This window comes from Varroa destructor, unplaced genomic scaffold (genome assembly GCF_002443255.2).
Source record: "Varroa destructor unplaced genomic scaffold, Vdes_3.0 BEIS01000002.1, whole genome shotgun sequence".
Taxonomy (NCBI): Eukaryota; Metazoa; Arthropoda; class Arachnida; order Mesostigmata; family Varroidae; genus Varroa; species Varroa destructor.
The window spans coordinates 29,592,613-29,616,837 of record NW_019211455.1 but is presented as its reverse complement, the minus strand read 5'-3'; the positions used below and the strand labels follow the sequence as shown (position 1 = coordinate 29,616,837).

At 40.1% G+C, this 24,225-nt stretch overlaps 2 protein-coding genes and 2 long non-coding RNA genes across 10 annotated transcripts in view; 3 read left to right on the top strand and 1 right to left on the bottom strand.

Moving 5' to 3' along the window:
• The window catches only part of LOC111243633 (uncharacterized), a 36,533-nt gene extending 28,601 nt beyond the window's left edge, over nt 1-7,932 (top strand). Inside the window, exon 6 of one of the 2 annotated variants that reach the window (XM_086979876.1) lies at nt 7,894-7,932. In XM_086979876.1, coding sequence (XP_086836002.1) covers nt 7,894-7,917 — 24 coding nt within the window. In that variant the 3' untranslated portion in view covers nt 7,918-7,932. Of the gene's footprint in view, nt 1-2,885; nt 3,198-7,893 lie in introns of those variants that run through there. The other variant, XM_086979875.1, reaches the window with a different exon arrangement.
• Nucleotides 1,600-17,299, bottom strand: LOC111246046 (uncharacterized). Of its 2 annotated transcripts, none has more exons than XM_022795263.2 (4): nt 17,156-17,299; nt 3,216-3,377; nt 2,537-2,653; nt 1,600-2,207 (listed from the first exon to the last, which is right to left on the bottom strand). In XM_022795263.2, the coding sequence occupies exons 1-4, from the start codon at nt 17,273-17,275 to the stop codon at nt 2,145-2,147; spliced, it is 462 nt and encodes a 153-aa protein (XP_022650998.2). In that variant the 5' UTR covers nt 17,276-17,299; the 3' UTR covers nt 1,600-2,144. The 2 variants fall into 2 exon arrangements, with proteins under 2 accessions (XP_022650998.2, XP_022651000.1); XM_022795265.2 differs by lacking the exon at nt 17,156-17,299 and adding an exon at nt 12,769-12,975.
• Nucleotides 13,316-24,225, top strand: part of LOC147757640 (uncharacterized) — a 29,184-nt gene continuing 18,274 nt past the window's right edge. The window contains exons 1-4 of one of the 5 annotated variants that reach the window (XR_015320862.1): nt 17,337-17,471; nt 19,419-19,503; nt 22,054-22,203; nt 22,372-23,623. This is a non-coding gene — a long non-coding RNA (uncharacterized LOC147757640). The other 4 variants (XR_015320861.1, XR_015320864.1, XR_015320860.1 and 1 more) reach the window with 4 other exon arrangements.
• On the top strand, nt 22,210-23,623 carry LOC147757641 (uncharacterized). The gene is made up of 2 exons (XR_015320866.1): nt 22,210-22,448; nt 22,779-23,623. It is a non-coding gene; the product is annotated as an uncharacterized LOC147757641 (long non-coding RNA).

The following is a 24,225-nucleotide window of genomic DNA, read 5'->3' as shown; positions in this document are numbered from 1 at the left end:
GAAGCATATCGGACTTCGCAGATCGACCAACATGCCTAAAACATCTTCGCTTCAGTTTTCCGTGTGCCTTCAGGGATTAATATTTTCTGCTCGAAAGGCCAGTGTTATTAGCGTCGGCTACAGATGAAATCGGTGCCATCATATAGCACCAGGTCGCCCATGTATATAATAAACTTCGCTGACTTATGCCTGTTTTCTATTTGTTGTCTTAAATGGGCGAGTTATAAAACGATCAGGTGGCGAAGATTGCCCCGTTAGGCAAAACCGTTTGCTTGAATAACTGCTTGGTGTTCTGTTTCACTCTACTTTCTAATATGATACTATTGGACTGTAGTACAACTTAAAGAAGTTGCAGTATTTTCATCGGGATTTCATGGAATGTCAACTTTCTAGCTAACTGAAATCCGTGCTGGTCGTCTGACGAATGCTTCCTTAGAGTCGAAATATATTATGTCGCACCTGTTGTAGATGCAAATATCTTGAGAAGTAGTAGTAACACTGATCTGTCTTATGGATTAACGTCAGGTTATGGTCACGGATGGATATCTGTCTGGAAGTGTACGATCAATTCCACAAAAATGTTAATCATGTTTAGCCGAAAACGCTTTCACGTTGTCTCGGTAAAGGCGTAGCGTTTTTTTCACTTGTTAGTTGTTACAAAGTTCGATTACATAATTTGTAAAACCATTGCTCGTCGTTTTAACCCTTGCTGGGCCGACCCATCATTGCGCCAAGACATTTTCCATTTTTTGTCTCTTTCGCGATTGTTTTTTTTGTCCATCCCCGTCGTGTTAATCCCTGTTCTAGTACAGAAAATAACATACTTAGAGCCACGTGGTACTCGAAATCAGAATTTGAGCATAGCCACACATCGTTTCTGGCTGGGAGTCAGCCTTTTGAAGTAATGCGTAACATATCAGGTACCGGATGTAAAACAGAAAAAGCATGGTCCTCCTCTCACGAAACCTGTTTACTGGGCCCATATAGCCTATCTGTAGGTGTTAAATACCTTGCAAGTTACCTCGAGGATTGAACAGCGGAAAACGATCAAATAGTGTCATGCCGTCGATTACGCTTAAATTACACGTACAGGCTTCTTTATTATGTACATGGGCCTCTAGCAACTTGCATGTTCAATCGTGACTTGTGTACATTGTAATAGTAGTAGTAGTAATGATAACAAAAATAAAAAGTGATAATAACAAAAATAATAAATGTGTGAGGTGAGCGGATGCGCAATTTTATTACTGACTGTGTTAATGCGGAGTATGGCAAACATTCTGGCCCGTCTCATGGGATTACGCGGATCTGATTTAAATGGTTTCGGTATTTTAAATATGAGCGCATTTAGAGAATGGTACAAAAGTGATCGACAACCGAAACAACAGATTAACAGATGTTCTTAAATGCCGCGTTCTGATCTTCTGTTATTTTCTATTTTTGGTAATAGAAATCGGCTAGGCAATAAGCGTGGCTGAATCCTAAAAAACGCACTTTATTCAAATTTGAAGGTACAATGCGCTTCCGATTGATACTGAAATGTTTAAGATAGGAGTCTGAGAAAATATGAAAAGTCTTAGAATGAAAAATGAAAATCTGTTTAAAATTACTGATAAACCTCGTATGTTTTTTTCCTTTATTTACTTAATATGTTACATCGGTTAGGTGCGCTCAATCATTTCATTTACTTTTGCATTCGTTTGTACATACCTAACTATAAGGTTTGACAATCGATATAATAATCACAGTAACAATAATAATAGTCGTAACAAATGCTATAATTATTAATAGTAACTATAAAACGGCCAATTTATTCCGTTTCCACAAGAATTGAACCATGACAGAAACGTCTGCTAGCTTGAATTGCCACATGTAACAGCCCCGTCTGGTCGTAGACGGTAAAACAGAGAATTTATCATAGGCAATATATTACCGGTGCAATACATTTAGTGTTAAGGTCGAAAGTAAAGACAACTCGCTTGAGAGAACAACTTCTGAAACTGGCTATTTCAATAGGAATAAGGATTATTTCTGTCTCTATCTCATAAGAGAACGAATGCGGTTTCGTTCTGATGGTGCTTGTACAGAAGCTTCTAGTGTAATGATGATGCGAATGTAGCAGTATGATGGATGCGCAAGGAAATTTAGCCGCGGCAATTAAACACTCCGTGCAGCCCGTGCACGAGAGCAGCGACGAACGACAAAATCTGGAAATTATTACATACATATGCCATACATAAAACCACTTGGTATTAAGTTGTTATCCGTCTCAGTCGATGGAAGACATCCTATAAAAAAAAATCGACTGTGGTCGCATAAGAACCTACTCTCTACGGCAGTAGCTACACCCTGATAAGCAGGGTAATGGCATTTCATCGATAAGATAATTTAAATAGCCACGATTAGGAAGAAATGCAAGGACTGATGGTCGTTTATTAACAGCTTTGTCCAGTACTCCTGTTATCTATAATCGATAAAAAAAAAACTAAATGCCCTTTATCAATGAGCATGAACAAATCAAAGACGAAAAATTTACCATTGAGACCCAATAGTGGTTCTTGGCCCTCTCTTCCGAGGGGGCGCCGTCCTTGGAAATCGTCCAGATAGCAAGACCAGCATAGAGGACCATGCCGAAGAAGTGGTAGACGTTGTGCTATAGTTCAAAAATACTTCCTTATTAGTTGTTATAGAACACGTTACAAAGAAGGACGACAGTATATGTAACTTGTGGCATATATTGTGTTAGTTGGTTAGGGGACGTTTTCTTGTCCTACGATTCTTCACGGTGGTTTCAGGATCAGATTATTTTATATAGAGTTTATTATTACTATTATCAGAGTTTTTGGATTCCTCAAAATTGGAGTAAATTTCTTTTGCCGATGCAGGCGAACTCAGTGTATGTAGGAAATGCTGTCAATACGAGAACTTCATTTGTGATAAGGAACATGGACTTCGCGTAACGTTATTGCGCTCGCTGATCGAATGAAGACGTGAATTATAAACACGACGGGAATGGAAGAAGTAGTACAGTAAGTAGGTATTTTTCTCGTCATCTTTCATATAAGAAAAGTCGTTTCTTAACAAAAGCAGTTTTGCCGCATGATATGTATATAAAAAAGAGATTATTCGTATCTATTTAGTAATTAAATGCTCATGATTGAGCATTCAGTTAGAATCTCGCATTTTTTCTTATGTGATGTAAACATAACACTTACATAGAAGCTTCCAGATACTCCCTCGCCGGTGAGAGCTCCGGAAAGGATGAGGAAAAAGGAATTGAGAAAAAACATAAAGGAGGTATACTGTAGCCAGTAAATAGGCTCGGAATGAGTAAATGCGTTGTCCTTCAGAATAGAAAAGATTACAACTCCACAGATCTGCAACAATAAAAGTAGACAAGAGGATACAAGTTATAAACAGTTCTGCTTAGTTTCAGAATTGTACGACAAGTTATCGAATATAGGAGGCGATACTAATTATTACTCTCCAATCTATTCAGCCTATCAAAACGGCGGTACTAAACTCGACTGCCGTATATGAACTTCACTCCTGTTATATTGTCGGGGTTACATTATCGCCTAAATTGTTTTCTTTTTACTAGCCTTTCGCGGCGCCCCCACCTGTGCCCCTTTTCTTTGCCCATTATGCAGCCTATCGATTTAAAGGATTCAGTCAGATTTGCTAGTCATCGAAAGCAGAACCCATCTCCTTATGCCCATCTCTCAATAATATTTCAATAATGCAGATCCACATGACAATGTTCGCGTTCGCGCTCAGGATCATATCACAAGATCGCATTCAAACGAGTCTTTCGACCGCATTGCTGTCACCCACAAAGTTGGGGTTGAGCAATCTTCTCAGGCATAGCAAGTTGTTCTTTTCCGCTGTTTTCGTTGATGCCGATGAAGTGTACTATGAATGGGCCGTATCGAGTGTGAACGAAACGACGATCGTCCACCAGGCAGATGTCCTAATGCTTCGTAATATACGGCATGAAAATCATGACCGAGCGTGGATTACAGATCACGCACTGAGGCTGGATTGGACTTCTTCACAGAACTTTGTTGAAATCATATGCAATAATAATAATTAGCGATTCTTTGCAAGCATGCCGTCCGTGCGTGTTTACCAGTACTATAATTGATTGTATAAGAAATATGCTTATACATAGGCCATGTAGTACTCGCTAATAGACTCGTAACGAAAAAGTAGCTAGCACTCGCTTCGTCGTGCACTTGTCCAAACTCATAGGTATAGGACCAACACCAGCCGTTGAAACCGCCAGTTGGGTCACGCGCTAAAATTGTACGTGCGTTTTTATACGTAAGCCTTTAATGTACACGTCAATAAAAGCCGCAGCTGATAACGCTTGGAAAAGCTAGGCCCTACACCGGGGTCAATCAACTTAAAAAGCATGCGGACACCGGCTGCCCTATAACAGTTACTTTGAAAACTTTAGCACTAACCGTTGTGCACAGTTTCAATTTTTAAACACGGGACCTGTATTAACATAACCTTCTTACTACATAAAAGTTTGTCTGCTCGCAAGAGTTACGCGCCTTTTTTCTATTTGCCTGTTCATACATATCATCTTATCATACGTCAAGCTACGCTGCTGAGTTACGAAATATTTATACTCATTCTATTTTATGAATATTCCGTCTTTATGCGCAAATTCTGCAAATAGGAGTAACAAATTAGCCTTAAAAAAAATTAATGAAACTCAACATCGATAACTTTGCTTTGTTTACTTTGTTATTTTTATCGCCACCGTCAACAATATTACCCTGTATCAATCTTCAATATTTTTCAATTAGAAGATATGAGCTTTGTCGCAAAAACGAGTCTTTTTCTCTATCTGTCATGCGATAATAGCTCTTCGATTGTTCCTTTTATATACACTCAAACATACAGCAGTTCTTTATTATACGCTCTTTTCTTGACTCGTTGTTATAATCGTTAGGGGGCGTTTTTGCTTTTTGTTATTGAAAATGTTGTTCGTCGGGCGCTATTGTCAATTTTGTTGAGACGATAAATCTGCGAGTGACATCCATGCGCGACTATTCACAGACAGACATCACCGGTATCATCATTATCCTCATGATTGGTAAGTGAAGTCAATTGTTCTGGAAAAACCATTAGGTTCTTGTAACTGGTACCAACAATGCTCTGATTGTTATTGTTGCCAACGTTGCTGCATTCGCCTCTGCATTACATCACCTGGACTAAAGACGTACACCTGCTACAAAAGGCCACTTTTCGGACACAGAGAACGTCGAAAAGATGTTTCCGCTCCCGAAGTATTGCCAGTGCTCGGTCGGCAAGCCAAACTATTCGAAGGGTCCAAGAATGATGGTGGGCAGCACAGCTGCTACCGTTGATAATAACATGGCGCTATTCGGTTTAAATCTTTACCCATGACAAGCGGCGCAATTCCAATTTACAAAGCACTCTTCTACAGCGGACCCGAAAACTATTCGCTAGCTACTCAGCGTTCAGATCGGCGCTGGTATAGCTATTTGCCGTAACTGCAGTGCTTTTCTCTCAGTGTTCCTGTTTTTAGCAACATCAAGAAGTCTTGCCAAAAACATGATGCGCCATATACAGAGAGCACATGTATTTTTTCTTTGCTCTATTTGTAATAATATGTTTGTACTTTTTAATGCGCTGTTCGATAGTAGAAATCGGAGAATAGTGGGCGCAGGAGGAACTCCGCTGTTGTTTCTAGCAGCTAACTATAGCAAGCATGACTGAGGTACCTCTTTGAAACTGCTAACGTTTTTCGGACACATTTACCCCATTATGTTCTTAATGAATAATACACTCGCAATAAAACACGCTGACAGAACCCCACTTACATTGGCACCATCTGCAGCTATTCCAGTCTAGAGCCTCTAGAAGTAGCTTGTATGCACTCAAATTTCAGGCGAACAAAAAAAGTGATTTTTACAGAGGGTAACAACTGGAATGCGATCTCGCAACAGGAACTAGGATTGACTAACAACAATGAAATATATTACTGAAAGCTAACACAAGAGGCAAAATTTTCTGCTTCACCGCAACACGTAACGACGACAACTACTACGCGGTAATAGCCATAACAGCACAACAAAACGGCCCTTCAGGCGTTACCAGACAAATAATTCTCCGTCCATAAAAACAATAGATTTTCAGATCAATCAAGCGCGACGATTTCTTGGTGCGGCACAGGTCATCGCAACGAACGTGCAGAAATCATTTGCTGTTGCCTGTGACTAGAGTACGAGCAACTGAATCTATGTTGTATTAGTATAGACACTACTGCGACTTATTCGGATGGCACGTTGTTTTTATATATCAATAGCAAGGATCCAATATTTTGTTGGTAAGCGCCATAATACATGACTGCATTACGCGCACATGTGTCGTGACACGGTCCAGGCTACTTCCTTCTTAGCAGTCTTCCCATTATGCTCAAGCCGACATCTTCTCTGCGACCAATGATATCACACTCATTGACACTCGGGTGTACGCACTCCGCTGTTTTCTTCACCCGTTGCCCCTATAGAACTGTAGATTATACGTAGGACATACACGACGACCGGTACGGAAACGCTTCACTATCCGCTACATGTTCGTCCACCATCTTGGAGTGGCAGGCAATGATTGCAGTGATTCGTAACGCTGTGTTTTCTTTCGTTCCACAGGAGTTTTTGGACGAGTACTCTTATATTAGGTCTAACAATAACCTCGTTCAGATGAGAGCTCCGCCCGTTATATTTTTGAAACATGTACTACCAAAGGCCTTCTGACCCAACAACGGACACCGTAAGGCACTCGAAACGTGTCTTTTATTCCGTGCCACGCTAAATCACTGAGGCTGGCTGCTGTTAGCGATTCGGTGCTCAGCTTGGAAATAGCTCTACACACTATATCAGACAAGGACGAAACTTGCCTTGCTATACATGCTGGCTGGCTATGCTGATTTTTGCTACTCGTTGGTACATAGTTGCGCGCGAGTTTCTAGAGGCCTATGAAGTCACCTAATAACGTTGCAGTAAAATAGTTGACGAAGTAGTTGCGAATCGTTGACATTTTCTAGAAACGCTTTGAACCTAAACAAGAACCTGACGCGCTTTAGTAGAAACTGCTTTTTCAAGGTAAAAACGTACAGGTTTTCATAATCTCGTCGGGGCCACGCATAATATTCACTCGTATTGGATTGTGTTCGCCGTAAAAACCACTTCAATAGATGGATCCTGAATTTCTGTCACGCCTTTCTAATATCGACGGCGCTTAACGGGTTTATGATAACGGTGGATTCGAGCCAATATTGGGAAGGACGACGAATAAACGTTTGCTCGTTACAACAAACAGCCCGCTAAAGTTTGTTCCAATTCATACGCCATGCCCTATACCTACATATATACGTGTGTGTACCTTATTTCATAAAACGCCACGAACAAACAGACATGATAATTAAGCGCAAATATCAGCCTGTCCTATGCTCGACGATCTATATATATATATATATATATATATATATATATATATATATATACACAATACAAGCGATACCAAAACGTGCAAAAATAAATAAAGCTATATATATGGCGCGTTGTCGTTTTGCTTTGTCTTTCCAAGTTTGCTTTTTGCTTTGTTGCCTCTAAGTTGTGTGGCATTCGTGTTAAATGGCTGTTACGATTAAATACGACCAGTATATTACATTACCCACAGGTGTATGTATCGCGTGTTTAATGTCAATACATAGCTGGGGGCATACTGTTATAGTTATTTCACCGTCAATTACGTTTATCGTGCCAAGACTGCCATCAAGATTGCGACCCTGTCAGCCATTGCTATGGATGAATAATGACGCCGTGCTTTTGAATGTGTTTGTTTCGTTTGTATTAGATGTGTATACACAGGCCTATATGACATATATAACACTGCGTCGTACTACACAGACCGGTGGAGTCATCGTGATAAATAGTGGAAATATCTAACATGTTGCTTTTCTGCGGCAAAGCCAGATACTGCAGTCGTTGAGTATCACCGATAAGATGAGCCTTACCTTCTATAATGTTTTTCTTATATTTGATCCGATGCCAGTGGTGCTTTAGTTTTACATTGCTGGATTATACATGTATTTGAAAAGTGCCTAATAAAATCAGGCGCGACATACTTATGGCCTAAAAGCTCGTGTTATCCTCATCGGATTATAGCAGATATTCTATTGTGGTTCGCGTGTATTCCCCCGCACGTACCGTAACTATAGGGTTTAGCACGACCATGCAGGTACGATATTACCAACGAATTAAATTTTAAAAAAAAAAGCGCAAAGAAGTTATCGGTTGCGATTTCGTTTTTAACGTTGTCACAGCTATAGGGCATTACATTCGATATCAAACTTACGGGATGATGACGATCTGACTCATATAAACGCACACAGATAGATAGATGGAGTGCAACACATTTATGTACTAGTGCCCTTCTATGATCGATAACAGCACATTACTATCAAGTACGGTAGTCGTTATCCGTTACCGTCAGTGCTGGGCAATATTGTCAATGAGCTAATGTAATTGGTTCACTATTGAAGAGAAACAATACCGGCAAATCTGGTATCGTATCAACGAACAGGCATACGAAAAGCTATCAATTGAGAGCACTTCTCAAGGGATTGTTCACATTTCCGTTCATTAACAAAAAAAAAAAAAAAAAAACAAAAAAAACTAGACTGGTTTTAATGACCTACGTAATGATTGTGGGTGATGATAGAAGTGACATCAAGACGAATCGTAGGATGTATGTAGGAGTAATCTTCCAAATATAGGATAGAAGAATTACCGTAGCACCCGACAAACCAGAGTGACTACATCGCTTGATGTTGTCAGTAAATTAGATACGTGCGTGCGTAGCGTAGTTTACTATGACACGAGACTTTAACTTAAGGCAAACGGACAAGCAGTTTTAAGTTTGAAATATATTATAAGGCGTATACGTCTCTAATATTCCTTTACACATATGCTGATAACAAAGTTGAGAAAATAAAGTCGTAATTCCCAACTTATGCAGCAATGATCAATCTTCAACACAGATTTTCATCGCCTTCCTAAAAGCCACTAGGGGGCCCACAATTGGCGATCTAGCAATGCAGTTGACATAAATGTATTATGTATTTTACGTATCTAACAGAACCTGTAGTAATCAAACAGTAGCATGACCGCAGTAACTGCAGTGTGTGTTTTGCCGAATCTGGTACTGATCCTGCTTGTGTTGCTGGGCCTTTCAAAGGCGTTAACCGAATCCTACAGTTTCTATACAGAGAGGAGGCCTGGTTATCCGTGTCAGCTAGGAACTGCGAGAAACAAATGCGAAACACAAACGAGACGCAGGCGCCACTTCCGATACTAACAGCTTACAGCAATTTATGTCAGTCTGTCAGCGGAAGCGCTAACAGTCAGACCGTGCGGTACGATGAGAGGGTAAAAGCCATGATGCAGTGACCAAGATAGGTTAAGCTTCATTAGGTGTTACGTATAGCCGTCAATTCTTCCGAGAAATTCTATACACGAAAAAAAATTGCACGCTGGACAGCCGACTACCATTTTCTTATGCCTAGGGCAGTGTGAGAATATTGATGGGGACAAAAATCCCATTGGTTATCTCCTTGGCAAATTGTCACGAAGCAGCCCAAGGCTCATGGTATACATGGCTTCGGTCAGCCCTGGGGAACTCCTTTGGCCGTTGAGGGTTGTTAATGCTGCCATATGACTTAATCTTCCACTCCATACCAGAAGAGAATTGTATCGGGCCGATTTTTATCGTAATTTCAGACTACTTGAAGCAGGTAAAATCTCAACAGGTAATAAATTATGTATATATATATAATTTATTACCTGGTATAACTGTTGCATGAGAAGCTCAAGGAAAAGGCCTCAGGCAAAAAAGATATTAAGTTAATCGTGCAATTTCAATGATGTTCGGGTCGTGTTTGCCGCTGCTCTGTTTTGACGAAAGCCAATTTACTTGAGCTACTCTTATGACGTATGCTACTTTCAAATGGTGGTAATGGAAAGGTAAAATAAGAATTTTTGTACCGTAACTAATGGCCACCTAAAGGTACGAGTCACGTTAGAAAGAAAAAAAAAGCCGGAGGGGCTGCAAAACAGTGGCCTTTGATTCATCCAAAAAAAGATTGAGCCATCCTCTTCATTATTGCTTTCTAACCTGTTAAAAGGGGAGCAATCATTTAATAACAACATAACAATTCAATATCACGACAAATACGACCAACCTGCACCCCATCTTGAATTGATACGATGGAGGGACCGCGAGGTTTCTTCCACGCGTTAATATGTACACTGACAAGTGGTTTGAGCTCGGCTGGTTATCACACAGCGTCTGCTGTTTTTCTATGGACCAGCGAGAGGCGGCACTACTTCGTACGGTGTATTGTTGTTTGAAGAGTAAAAATATAGTTGAGTTTTTTTTATCAATCATCGTCCCTCGTGTTCACTTCAACGGCGTTCACAGCAACGGCAATGAACATATTATGATAGACTAGAAAGCTTTGAAATATTATAACACCAATTTTAGATCATAACATAGATGATGCGCCTGATTTTAGAATGTCACCAATATTAAGATATATTTATTATTAATAACGAATATTTGTTATGAATTAAAGCTTATCCTTTTAGTCGGTACTTGCATTTTTTAAGACTTGCTGTTTCTTAACCTCTGCTTTATTAATTATTTCTGTAAAATATCTCAGTGTGTGCTTGGTACGGCATGCTTTACTGCAATGATATGTGATCAGCTTGCTACGTTCTCCAACATGTGCTTATATAATGTGCACATGTGCTTATGAAACAACGTTACCTGAAGTAAAAAAAAAGGGGTTTCGTTTCAATAATTACAAGCACAAATGACAATTATGGATCAAAAGAGACATATCAGCAGGATTATGGCCTTCGCTGCCGCTCATCGCAGAGGGCTGAACTTTTATTTTGAATCCATAATTTTGGATCGAACGACGATTCGGTAATGTAACTATCACTCTGCTATATTTCGACTCGCTTCAAGAGATCTCCTATTTCTACCGCTGTTGCAGGGTCTATCGTTGAGAGGAGGCCCTTAGGTATGATGAGGGTGAATCCCTATGCTCACTAACCCGTAGCCAAAACCGAACAAACGGGTCTACAATAGACATTCGACGATGCGATGGGGCCCCTCATCGGTACTGTCTTTCCGGAGAAAGAAGGAGAAGGCATACAACTGAACGTACAAGCACTGCAATAACATATCCAGTGTGATCCCTGGCACCGGCCGTCCTGTTCATCGTCACTGTGTGACGATGAAGTCTAAGGGACGCTGAATGCCCGCAATAATAGTTCGTTTCATCGAGACCTGATCCTACTCTAGTCGGGGGATAGGCTGATCGACTTCCTGGCACGATTCCAGAAGAACCATCTCTGAAAAAACCAGAGCCGGCCATTCATATAGCTTCTATTACATTATATAGCGGCAATCAGAGTAAGGTTGTGATTTGAATATCCAGGGAAGGTCTATATGCATTAAAACTGATCGAAATCGAAAAGCTCATTTATTATATGAGTTCCCGTCTGCTGACTTTACTAGAGCACAGTAAACGAATGATGTCGTTTTCTGTGTTAGGATATTTGAGTCGCCCCGCAATAAAGTCATCTTAGAACTGCCTGCAAATATACGTATGTAAATAACAGAATTTAACAGCCGCTAATTTTGACAAGTGCGCATTTCGTGCAATAGCGTATTAGATAGTATTTTCTTTTTATGTTCCATTCGTTCGATGCATTATCGTTCCAGCTAAAATGCTAAAAAATACAAAGGCACTGTGCACGCCGTGTGTTTGTATGTATTTTAGCCTCAGAAGGTATGGAGACACTGTGCCCGTGGGATCGAAGGTCGTTCAGTGGTACGGCGGCATCATCAAATCCAAGTCGGCTCTAAAGATTCACGCTATAGAAAGATCCTTTCTCATTAGCACGGTTGTGCGTGGGAGGCTTCCATAACAGTTTTCATGAATAACATAAAGGTCTTCGTTAACTTTGGCGTTCCCGTAGCGGCGATGATTACGGCCGCTATAGGGGACCTTCATAGGCTAAATGTTATCTGAATCGTGACATTGGTGGCAGGTTTATGGCACATAAACGTACATACATAGCCATTGTTCTTCTTCTTTTTTTTTCTTCTACTGTTTGGTGTGCTACTAATAGTGGAGTGATAATCTATCGTAGTGAAATAGAAAACTAGAGCAATTTATACATAATATTTTTAGATACTTGAAGAAACATCAATGAGGTGTTTTCTGTATGTTGTGCTAAACGAAATCATTTTTATTCAACACTTAACCAGTACTTCTTCTATTCAGTAGCATTTAGCAAGGAAGCAACCGCAAAAACTAAGACTACCAGATAATAGATTGATTATGTAGGGTCTATAAATTCCCCATTAAAGATTTGGCACTACACCTACTACTAGGGTAAAAAAGTGAGTAGGTTTCTTTTGTGTTGCTTATGCATGAATTAGGTTCGCAGGGTTCTAACGAGCTACGTTTAGGGAATTAAGAGATACCAAATGACAATATTTTCAGAACAAATCGTAATCAGAGATATTCGCTATAGCTGATACAGGAACCGGACTAATTGATATGTAACGAAAAGAAAAAAACTAACCAAGCAAAACATATAAGCGCTTTTAAATAAAATTCTACGTAATAATTCACAGCATTAAACCACTGACCAGCTCGACGAGTAGGAATAAACCACTTTTGGAGCAGCACTCCTCCTTATGAAACGACACGGCCATCTTCGTTAATTTTAGAGTTAGGTTTCGAGAAAAGAAGTGTTAAGACACACAGACTTGTTGTTGCTGTTGTTATTGCTAACAGTGCGAGCGGTTAGCAGCTGCCAAACTCTAACGTGGAATACGCGCGATCCCAAAAATTCGCGCACTTTTCATTCATCCTTAACAACCCGCACCCATCCGCCTCTTGCGCGCCCTTTCTCTCCTCTCACTTATCTCTCGCCCATTAAAAACAAGAAAACAACATCATCCTCCGCATTACCATCACCGTGACCATGATCATCATCATCATCGGCGGCAGCAGCAGCGGCAGCAGCAGCGGCATCTAACGATTGTCGAATATAATGTCATGTTTTACCTCCTATAATATGGCGCCCGGCAGCATCATTTTGGCTCCATACTGGGCGAGCCATCGCAGTCCACAATTGAGAGAGTGCGAGACTACTGGGAATGGAGGATAACTCTAGGGCAATGCCAGCAGCGTTAGACGTGAACATCAGGATAGCTCCCAGTTCTACGGGCGACTGAGGAGTTTAATCGGCTGGGATACCATCGATGATGACACAACACTGACAGATCAGTGCAATCGGCATAGTAGACTGAACCTTGCCTGCTGGAGATGATCAGCTGGTAACTATTGCGCATTCGCATTAAATTCAGCATTGTTAAGTCGTTTATATTTGCAGTTTCTTAGTACGAGTTCCGTATATAGAATACGGGAAAGTATACGCTGATGTACGATCGCTATTGCTCCTATAAAATAAGCTGCATATCTTTTGCATAGTCTGAGTGCAGCAGATCCGTGCTTTACTATACATTGAATAGCATTACGTACGATCTATTTGTAATCGTAGGTAGAACAGTTTTTCACTGTATGCCCGCAAATATTCAATGTCTTTTCGGCATACGCATTTACATGTGATACATAGATACACTGTCTAGATAGATGTAAAGTATAGGCTGTGGTGTATTACTTATGCCAGCTTCCGTCACCCGATGGTGGCCGTGAACGAAGTTTTCTCAAACGCATCGGCCGTGAAGGTTTGTTTCTGTTCATAATTTCGCGGTGGCTCCGAAACAGCAGCTAGCATTATGTAACATCAACATGTTAAACAAAATCGAACACCTACAACTCCTGGATAGAGTAAACTAGCTAAGTCAAACTATATTGTTTCTACAAAAAGAAATGGTTGTCAAACCATTTTTTTTATGTAGAGTATGTTAGCTCGGTACAATTAAAAACAAAGCATAAGCGAAAATCAGCACAATTTATTCATCGTCTTATCGACTGCACGGATGCATGTTGGAGAATGAAGGAGCGTCTATGCGCACGTTCGTACTCAGACTATCTCTTATGTTTTTTCAGTTAATAGTAAAACGAGTTATTTTAGCATTATGGCGAGAACTCGAGATCTTCAGACAATTGCAGCAACCGTGCGGAAACTTACCACGAAATGCTTTGGCTGTATCACACGTGTCGGCCATTACCAAATAGATGTATCGTTTTGAGTTGTCGTTTGCAAATTATGTTTTCACACATTTCACTGTAATTTACTGTAAAGACATGATTGTTTAATGAGCATCCGTGGATTTTTATCGTTTACCATTGAGTTTCGTACGATACTCCGTTGCGAAGGTTCCTATAGACTGCACAGGACCAGGGGCGTCTATCTAGGGGGATGTCCACTGCAGGATCTGGGGTGTCTAAACCACACGATGAAACGTTCTTTTCTATCGAAATTTGACATACGTTCGATGTAAAGACCTCCACACCGGTTTTCTAAATTGGACTAGTATTTCGGTATGATTCTCACTTCCTCACCAAGAAATCACTAACTTTTGACCGGATGTCAGCAGTTAGAGGCGTCAACTTGAAACTTATTGCTCGCATCATTATCAGCTCATAACCTTTCCTATAGCTCAGTTTATTTGTTTCTAGCGAGCGACGTGTTGAACTTTACAATGTGGAATATGCTTATTATGAACATCTTTGTAGTTTGTTTATGAAGGCAGAAAGGATAGTAACGAGGCAAGAGGTCTAAGCATTAGATTTTTGAGACTAATTAGATTTTTGTATATGGTTTTTTTACTGGATTTCTTAAATAAGTATTTTTCCTTTTGTTTTGGATTCGCCCAGAAATGATCTTACCGGTACATTATTCAAGTAACGTTTCGATTTATATATATATTTAAATTGGATGCTTTGTCAGTAGAAGATCTATATATTGCATTAACTTCTAGGGTTGTATTCTTTGTTCTTATTATCGTCCCTATCCAGTCACAGTGTCCAAGTTCTTTCCTTATAATATAATTAACTTTGATGTTCTGTTTGATAAATGGTGCTATAGCACCTGCTCTGTATTTTGTTGAGTAACAGAGCAACAAACTATAGTGCAGTGTCCATTTTAATAAGCTAAGATATATCAAAAGAACATCAATAGCAAACGTCGCCATATTATGCTGGAATTTTACTAATGGCCACATTCATTGGACCTTGAACTGGAAACTCGAACACACATATGATGTAATCTTGGCCAAACGTTAGAAGGGCCATACATTACGTATTTGGGCAAAACAATAGTTACTGTATCACCATTCAGTAAACAAACCAAAAAGGCCTTCCGCTTTATGCGGAATCATAATGAATTCCAGATGTATTTAGACAAAATCGTCAATGAAGCTTTTTCATAACGGGAACACTCACGTACGTTTCACAAACCAACCGAAATTAATTTATCGGCAGTATCTATTTAAATAAAATGAGATAAAATACCTAACAACCGTACGGTGAAGGCACAGCGCCTTATTGCATCAAGAACCGTACATAGGACTGCAAACCAGCCGTGACATCTCACTTCAGACCTCCTGCCATTCAATACAATAACAGTCCAGAGTTTGTGGACTGAAGGAGCATATTAGGTAAAGGATTTTTATATCTGAAAGGAGTATAGCGGCATATCGGTATTGGACGTGATAATTAAAAACTGGCCATTGCCCGAAAATTTGGTTTAGCAAAAAATTGACTTTTCTTGATCGTTTGCGCAAGCTAGAAAGCGTCCCTGTGATTGATCTTTGTATTCGTAAAAAACATTTCCTTATCGCTAAAGAGTTCAATGTCAAATGGCCAGACCGATCAGATCCTTTGACATTGTTGTCCTTAGAAAAACTCTCACTGGCTTTGATGGTACAGGATTTGTACTTGAGGATTTTGCAAATAACTCGAACCGCTGCATTAACAGCCATCTAAGTTTCATCTACGTATATATATATATATACACAAATTCTAAAAAATGCATTTTAAGGGTCTTTTTTAATTAGTCGTGGATTTCGTACAGTGGGTCTCTTGCCGTGTCGTCCTTGTTTTGATTCATCGGAATCTGTTTGTTTTTTGGCAGCAAGGCAATGAGTTGATTGTGGTGAACCGTCAATTGATGCCAGGGAAATTTATAGTTTCGGTGGGAGCGCGGAGCCATTAAATGAAACTGTCATTAGCTTATATATATATTGGAAATATCAGTGGCGCTGTTAAATAAAGGAATAATTTATATATTTCTATGACCAGCTTCAGAGTAATGTAATACTATTACAGGCTTTTTTTTGTATATTAAGACTAGCAGATCAGCAATAGCTAGTACCAATTTATCTTAAACACTTCGTCGAGCCTATATTAATCTCTATAAGTACGTTATTATGCGAAAGCTGGACCAGGTTTATAACTTCTATTGCGGCGAACATAACATGATTAGTAGCTTGTTTGTATTTTGATTTTCGCAAGACGTCCAAAGCGGGTGCTAGATTGCTCGTTCAGTCTATCTAGGACCCCACGAGTCTTTTTCGCTGTATTTATCCTTATCCGCAAACGAAATTTGGGATTAAGGTAATCCGTTACGAATTATTTAACGGCTATAAGAACGCGAAGCATTGCCGCTCAAGTGTTCCAGGCACTTATTAGCTTGAAATTACCAAATCAATATGAAATCCTTTCTCCGACTTTACTATGCAGTTTTCATACAAAAACACGTAATCAAACATCCATACCGAATATTTAGCTGCTGTAAGAAGAGCTTTCGTTAGACATCGATTCATGGGAGGCCGAGCATAATTAGTGACAAATTTTTCCATGGCTCAATTCAATAGTGTAGAACAATCGATAACAAGCCCTTTTCGAACCCACTAGCCCAGCCAGGCTTTGATTACCTCGTCATAATACTCGCGTACACACACCTGTGAATCGGACATTATTACTATTAATAGATCTGTGTTCGTGTATTTTACTTTACTAGACTCGTTTACTTTTGTTTGCCGGCTCAGAGACTTGACTCACCAACTCAATAAGTAAAAAAAGTCCACCACGTGAACAGCACTCATCCTTATGAAATGATACCGCCATTTTCTTGAGGCACAACCAACACGCGATACGATAGCGGAGCTTTTCGAAAGCCATCTGAAACCAGTAACACTCATGTTCGTGGGGTTGCCCCTGACGGCTGGCTACGTTTCGAACAAACATTAAACAGCATCGGAAACGTTGGGAAGAGAATATCGCGAGGGTTGCTTTACATAAAGTGAGTGCTCCGTGTGCTGAAGGTAACAGATGACTCTCGTGAACAGCCAGAAGAACAATAACAACGAAAGGAAAAGTAGGATTTTTGTTTGCTCAGTATAGATTAGGGTACTGCGCAAGACTTGATGTATCCGAAAAATCCGATTTGTAATAACCCAAGAAGATACCATGTGTAAATGGGTAGTACGTGTCGTTGAATATTACGGATCTTATTATTTTCTCAACGAGCTCGTGAGTGCCAAGCGTTCTCTCTTAGCTAGCAGCAAAATTCTAGTTTAAATTGCTCCTTCTGCATCCATTTGCTTGTCCCGGTAGCGCACAATAGTATAGACAATGTAAAGACACGTTTATTTGAAGCAAAGGCAAACTGAGACATCTTTATCTGATGAGTCGGTGACACATGCGTACAACACGATTTGTCTTGACAGAAAAAAGAAGTTACTCTTGTGTTTTGAGAATCAAGTGGGGTTATAATTAATTATCATTCGAATAACTTCTGTTGTCGAATAAGATTTGTTATCACAATAGCAAAATTAAACCGATTCAGGCAACTTGAATCGAGGAGCTTGTTAGTTCTTCTTACCAGGGAAACAGATGTATTTCGCCGTAAGCGTGCAATTATTATACATGTAGTAATCTCTTTAAGATGAGGTAAAAAAACCGCCGGCAACAAAAAAAAAGCGATTTGGCAAACTGTTCGATCCGATCTTGCTGTGGTGTATGATACATTGGCATTATCGACGATCACTATACACAATGCTTCATACGCCGAAGTAAGATAATAAATAGGGTAAGATAAATATCGGCGCGTGCGCACGAAGCTCTTAGTGCACGATAAATGATTGCTTTAAAAAAAAAAGGCTTATTCTAGTCATGCCCGCGATCTTTCCTTGCACCCGTTTGCATTGTGAACTCCATAACGACGCTAACTGTCCACTAATTCAAGCAATTCTCTTTAATAATCGCAGTGGTACTACCGCAGCTTCGGCTACGTTTGGGATGGAAGATGCTGTATAAAAGACTGTGTTAAAACTACGTTGAAAAGTAGATGACTGCTTTTATTTCGAAGATATTCCGTCTCCAATATCGAGCCGTCCAGATCTTGGGAGACGGCAACCGTTTTCCGGATTTTTTTTGCCCTCTATAACAAGTCAACGAGACGGCCACTTAAATATCTCGATGGCAATACCTTCGGCGAATATTTTAATCATTGTCCGGTTCCAAGCCTTACGGACAGTAATGCAGAAAGGCATATCTCATAAATCGCCCAATCTAGGCGCGTATGATTAGTTCCTTATGGCTACGACAGTTATTGTCTGGCTTCGTGTTTTGTATGCAGCTGTTCGTACTATGACGACGACGGTAGCTTAGAAACACACGCTGGCTTTAGCAATATCGGTAAGGTCAAGAAGAAATAAATAGCATATAATCATCATGACTTGCAATGGTCGTTAATTAGCTCGTTAGTTAGTAGCGGCAATTTTACATTTCCTTCCGACGTTGCCATTCAGAAAGATCCTTGAAGAACCTTGTCCCCCTTGTATGGTGGATGGCAAAAGAGTAGCGGAATCAACGAGATGCCCGCTCAAGCTAATGACAGCTGATTTAAGTAAACTGGTTGGCTTTTCCACGCGATAGTCATGTACGTTATATACGTGTCCCAGCAACACAGCTTCTCCGCGATGTCTGAATATATTGTATATCCCTTGCGCTGGCTCGTTAACGAAAAGGCATCTTATAAATTTTATGTTACATCGTCTATAACGTTTTGTTAATTCGTAACTGTTCGGTTTTGATTTCTGCAATAATTCCGGTCTACGTAATCAAGGGCATTTCGTGTTAGAAGCTTTTTATTGAATAATTTCGTTCGACTTTTTTTTTTTATTATCGATTATTTACTTGAAACACAATTATACCGCTTGCTCAGACCAGTCGCTTCACAGTAACTACAGGCGCAGTAACAGAATTATTCAGCGCTGTTGTTACTGCCGCTAAATTCTTTACGCTTTGATGTTTCTTTCAGGAACAGAGCCGACCCCGCTTTATTCAGCCTAAAGTCATCGCATAACACTTCGATTAAATGCTTTAGCCCTTACACAGGCCAAAATGTAAGTAGTCAGCTTGCGAATATATTCAGGCAGACATAATATTGCTGCACAAACAAACGACCGCGTCGGTACAACAGCAGCAGCGACAGCAGCGCCGGCGGTGCAGGCGGGAATTGTCCGACGGAGGGCCGGGGGCCTACGCGGCATCGTTGGGGCAAGAACAAAGTCGTTAAGTTTTCATACTTTACTGTCCATGCAGATGTGATTTGTGATGGTCGGATACATTTTTTTCGTTCTTTCTTTAACTTGGTACGAAGGAAAAAAAATAACTTAATGTGTATATGTGTTTACTGTTGCCACTGTCCCAGAAAATTCGCATGCCATTGTATCTCCATTCAACTGATAAACATAGTGTATACACAATTGACTGATACGCATATAATTAAGGACAACATGCGTCCGTGAAGCCAATGTTGCGAAGCTCTTCGAAACATCATATGAGCGTGACTAGCCAAGCGGATAGCAAGTATTGCTAGCTATTCATGTGTCTGGACCCGATATCTCTGTTTCCGTGGGCCCCAGCGCCAACTTTGGCCCACCCGTTAAATACGCACCGGATGCACAGTAAGCAGTAAGCGTAACAGACTTCGTTGAATTGACTCATGTCTAAAATGTCATCGCGGCTAAGATCTAAGATTTCTGTGGACTATTTTGTAACTCGGCATGAATGTCACATATTCGGTCGCCATTTGTAGACCTATTTTCTAGACGCAGTAATCGGATAAGGTTGATCCGTATTAGGTTAGTTTAACTTCTAGAATGATACGAAATGTTCACTAAAGTTTCATAGCTCGTGTGTTAGAAATACTCACCTTAAGTACGTAGCGATCGAAGGTTTTCGTCTGCTTGTCGGATTTAACGGAGTTTGTGTTTGGCATTGATCTTATACCCGACATGTGTCTTTTCAATGACACTATATCATATGCACCCTCTCTGGGTTTGGTTGGGCATGAAACTCGACCGAAATTGTGGTCACGATTCGTAACTAATTTCAATATGTTCGTTATTTAATTACTAACGTTTAACAAATAACATTGTTTCAATGTCAGTTTGAGTCGAACATTTTTATTACCCTTAGCGGAAATATTTGATACCCTTGTAGATTGACGAAATCCTCTTACTTTTTTACTCTAGAGGTATCTAAGAAAGTGTAACTGCGCGAGCCGTGATTGAACCGCAGCAGCAATAAGAGATGACTTGAACTTACAAGCACTGTCCGCAAAAAAAGAGGCTGTCAAACGTTCAAGCCTTCGTTCCTGGGACTGAGATCGATGGGTTAAAGTAGGTACTCTTTGTCGCGATGCCGTAAAACAAACCCATGATCAAAAGTGGTGCCCGAAGTCGTCATTACGTCGTCAACTGTTTAGTCAGTCCAAGTAGAGAAAGGCAACACTATCTTGCACTTCATTCCGTTGGCGTTCAATATTCCAGGAAAGAGTTGCATTTACCTATCTACTGTATGAGGTCCACAGATCTCCTTTCAGAACGCCAGCTAGAACTGCTTCGCACATGTCCTACGTGTCCATTCGAAGATTTGTTTGTTGTAATTCTTTACAGGAACAGAAATCTTTACACCTTGCCCGTCCAAACGAAACATTAACCCATATAGTTATTATTAAGTCAATTATTTACGACGAATAGAAGTCGGAAGTATCTTACAGGGTGATGAAAGGTTACATAAACGCCACAAATTGACCTTATGCCAAGTTCACTGTCTGACGTGTTCAATACCCTTTTGCACTGTGTTCTTGACCAGCCCTCCCCTAGCTACGTTGGTGCACAGTCTTATGCACCAGAATCTTATGCATGCAAATCACAGTTTTGGAAGAACAAACAGTTTTTATTATAAATTGTATCCAGCTAAACGTTGTGTGTATTTGATCGGTAATTCAACGAACTTCTCCGCATGTGTCAGAAGTGTCACTCTTGGGGGTTCTGCTCGACAGTCGTCAACCATCATTGACAACTATCATAGCTGCAACATTTATTAGTTATTTTCTTTATTTAACCCGCAAAATAATAGTGACCACAAATCAAACGATACTGATAGATGTAAACGGGTCACAGTATCGCTTAAGTATGCTACAAAAAAATTTGAAGCAAAACTATAGTACAGCAGGCTCAAATGGCCAAAGTACAAGGGTCCAAAAAAATTAAAACATGCAGCGCGTGGTTAGAGGGTCCAACGTTGGAGTCTATTTAAACGATCGGATTGACAATTGGTATTCACCTGTTCGAAACAGCTGTTCATTTCTGTTTGTATCAAAAATCCGAGCGTACTAAAAATATTTTTTGACCCACTTTTTCGAACCATTTCTCTATTTAGACCCTATTGACGGCTCTCTAGTCTGTCTCATAAAAATGGTTCTCGTATTTTCTTTGGAGCTGTTTGAAAACTGACCATGACGTAGTTCACCGATTTTGCGCACAAAAGGAGGTCTTTTATTTTATTGAGGGTTCATTCCATGCAAAAAATTGGACAGTAGCTAATTCTCGCAAAAACGAAAGTTCATTGTCTTCCGCCATGGTGAATTTGTTGTCTTGTTCCAGGAATACCTGGCTTTCTTCTTGCGCTAAACGTAGCGGATGAACGCATGTTCAAACCTGACCCAGATTATGCCCCATCCTATATTATCTTTTCCAGTCAACGATGACGTTTCTATGTGTACTGTGCGCCTGCTGTTTTTCGAAGACATGAACGTACGTATGTTTTTACATACCGCTATATAGGTATAATGGATTAGTATCCAAACGTGAAAATCTTCGCGAAAATGAAATCGATAACTGTTAAAATGAAAAGTGTACGGCTTTCTGCAAACAACGTTGACATTTAAAGAAGCGTGATCAGGTTCACACGTATGTTGACAGATGCATGTGTCGGTCTACGCGTGAGTCACAAGAGTTGCCGACCTTCAAGTGACATTATGAACACGACCCGGGTGATGGTAAGTGTTTGGTCCGCGGTACTAAAACGCCGGGTCTAAAAAAAGCACTATTTGACATCAGCTGTTATGTTGCACCATAGTCATATACAAAACCCAACGAACAAATGGCCCAGTCCTACTCTATATATAAAATTTAGAGTTGTTTTTCTATCTATTCTTTTGCTATTACCATATCACGATACGTCTAAAATGAACAGAGCCCAATTTAAAACGTTCGCCTTGTCCTTAGTTTGCTAAGTGAAACACAATTCTACGATCGTTCTATTTGATTACTTTTATTCTCTGTTCCGTTGGCGCTTGTCGCCTCTGTTTCCCTTTCCTCCTCTAAAGGATTCGACAGAAAATTGAGTTGCAGCATTCTTCTGAAGTATACGCTGGGCTATATACGAGGAAAGGTAAAAAGGAGAGTAGGCCGTACGTCTTTCCTTTTTTCTCATTGATTCATTGTATTATACGATGCAGTGCGCGCTATCAAAGAGCACCAGCCGTTGCCACATCAGCACGCTGCCATTAACGGCAATGAAGCTAAAGAGCCAAAGATGAGATCATCTCGAACGGGCTGCAAAACGACCTGTGTATATCATTATGCATGAGGACAAGATCGGTCAGGGAGACAAAACATCGTATCTTGCGTAGCAGAACCCGATAGCTAGCTCTAATAGCAAACGTCTACGAATGCCATCAAGGCTTCTTCCCTCATATTTCCTTCTGACTCATGCGAACGCTCCGGATATTCGCGAGATATGATGACGAGTAGCAGTTATCGTACTATATCTTCTTCGAATTTATCTAAGCGTCAGTATTAGTATTATAGTTTTTGTTATTAGTATTTATCGTTGTTGTTCGTTTTCGATCTTCAGCTGCCTTCAAAACAAACCAACGTTCATCAAGGAATCACTCTTATAATTCGGGTAATATCCTCCAGGATTTAAAAACGAAACAGAACGTAGTATATAGAAAATGTGGTCATACATTGACATTGAGTTTCCAAAAAAGATTCCAACCAAATAGATGGGAATGAGGGCATCAAGCAGTGAAATATTTACTGCAATATTCAGGCAATTAATAAATTGATGTTAATTATCTTTAATAACCTTATTAGTGTAAAACAGACACATACATTTGTAGAATCATTCGAAGTTTATACAAATAAACATATTTGTTATTTTGTCGAACAGTTTCGATTCTGTAAATATCTGAGAGGTAAACTTGATTAACAGTAACTGGCGGCTGCCGATTATTTAATGTAGTCTCATTAAAAAGTAGGCGAACATCATAATTCTAATCAGCCAATCCCGTGCCGGTCATTTCTATTAAGAATCTATAGAATGGTTTGTTCTTGAGTTAAAAAAAAAGAACACTTGGAGGGCAGACGGCGGTCTAAATCGCTATATCGCATCTGAGTGGCGTGATACCGCTGCGGAGCACGCAGAACGTATATGCATGTTTTAGCCGCAGTAAATATATAGGTGTAAGCGACTCAACGCATGTGGTGAATGAACTTTTCCATTGAATATTTTATTATTAGTGTCAGAAAGTTTTTCAGAACGTGTGTCACGAACGTCGTCTAATGTTCACTTTAGTGCTAGGAATCCTGCTGTCAATATCGGCCAATATCAAGCCGACAATATCATACATAGGTTATAGGACGGAACTCTGAACTTCTCGATTCCTCCATCATACCGTTAGGTGCAACGGTGAGCTTGCGCCCCACAACGACTCTGTAGTGAAAAGACCTAAGGCTGTATCTGACTGCTCTGATCGTCAAGCAATGGTC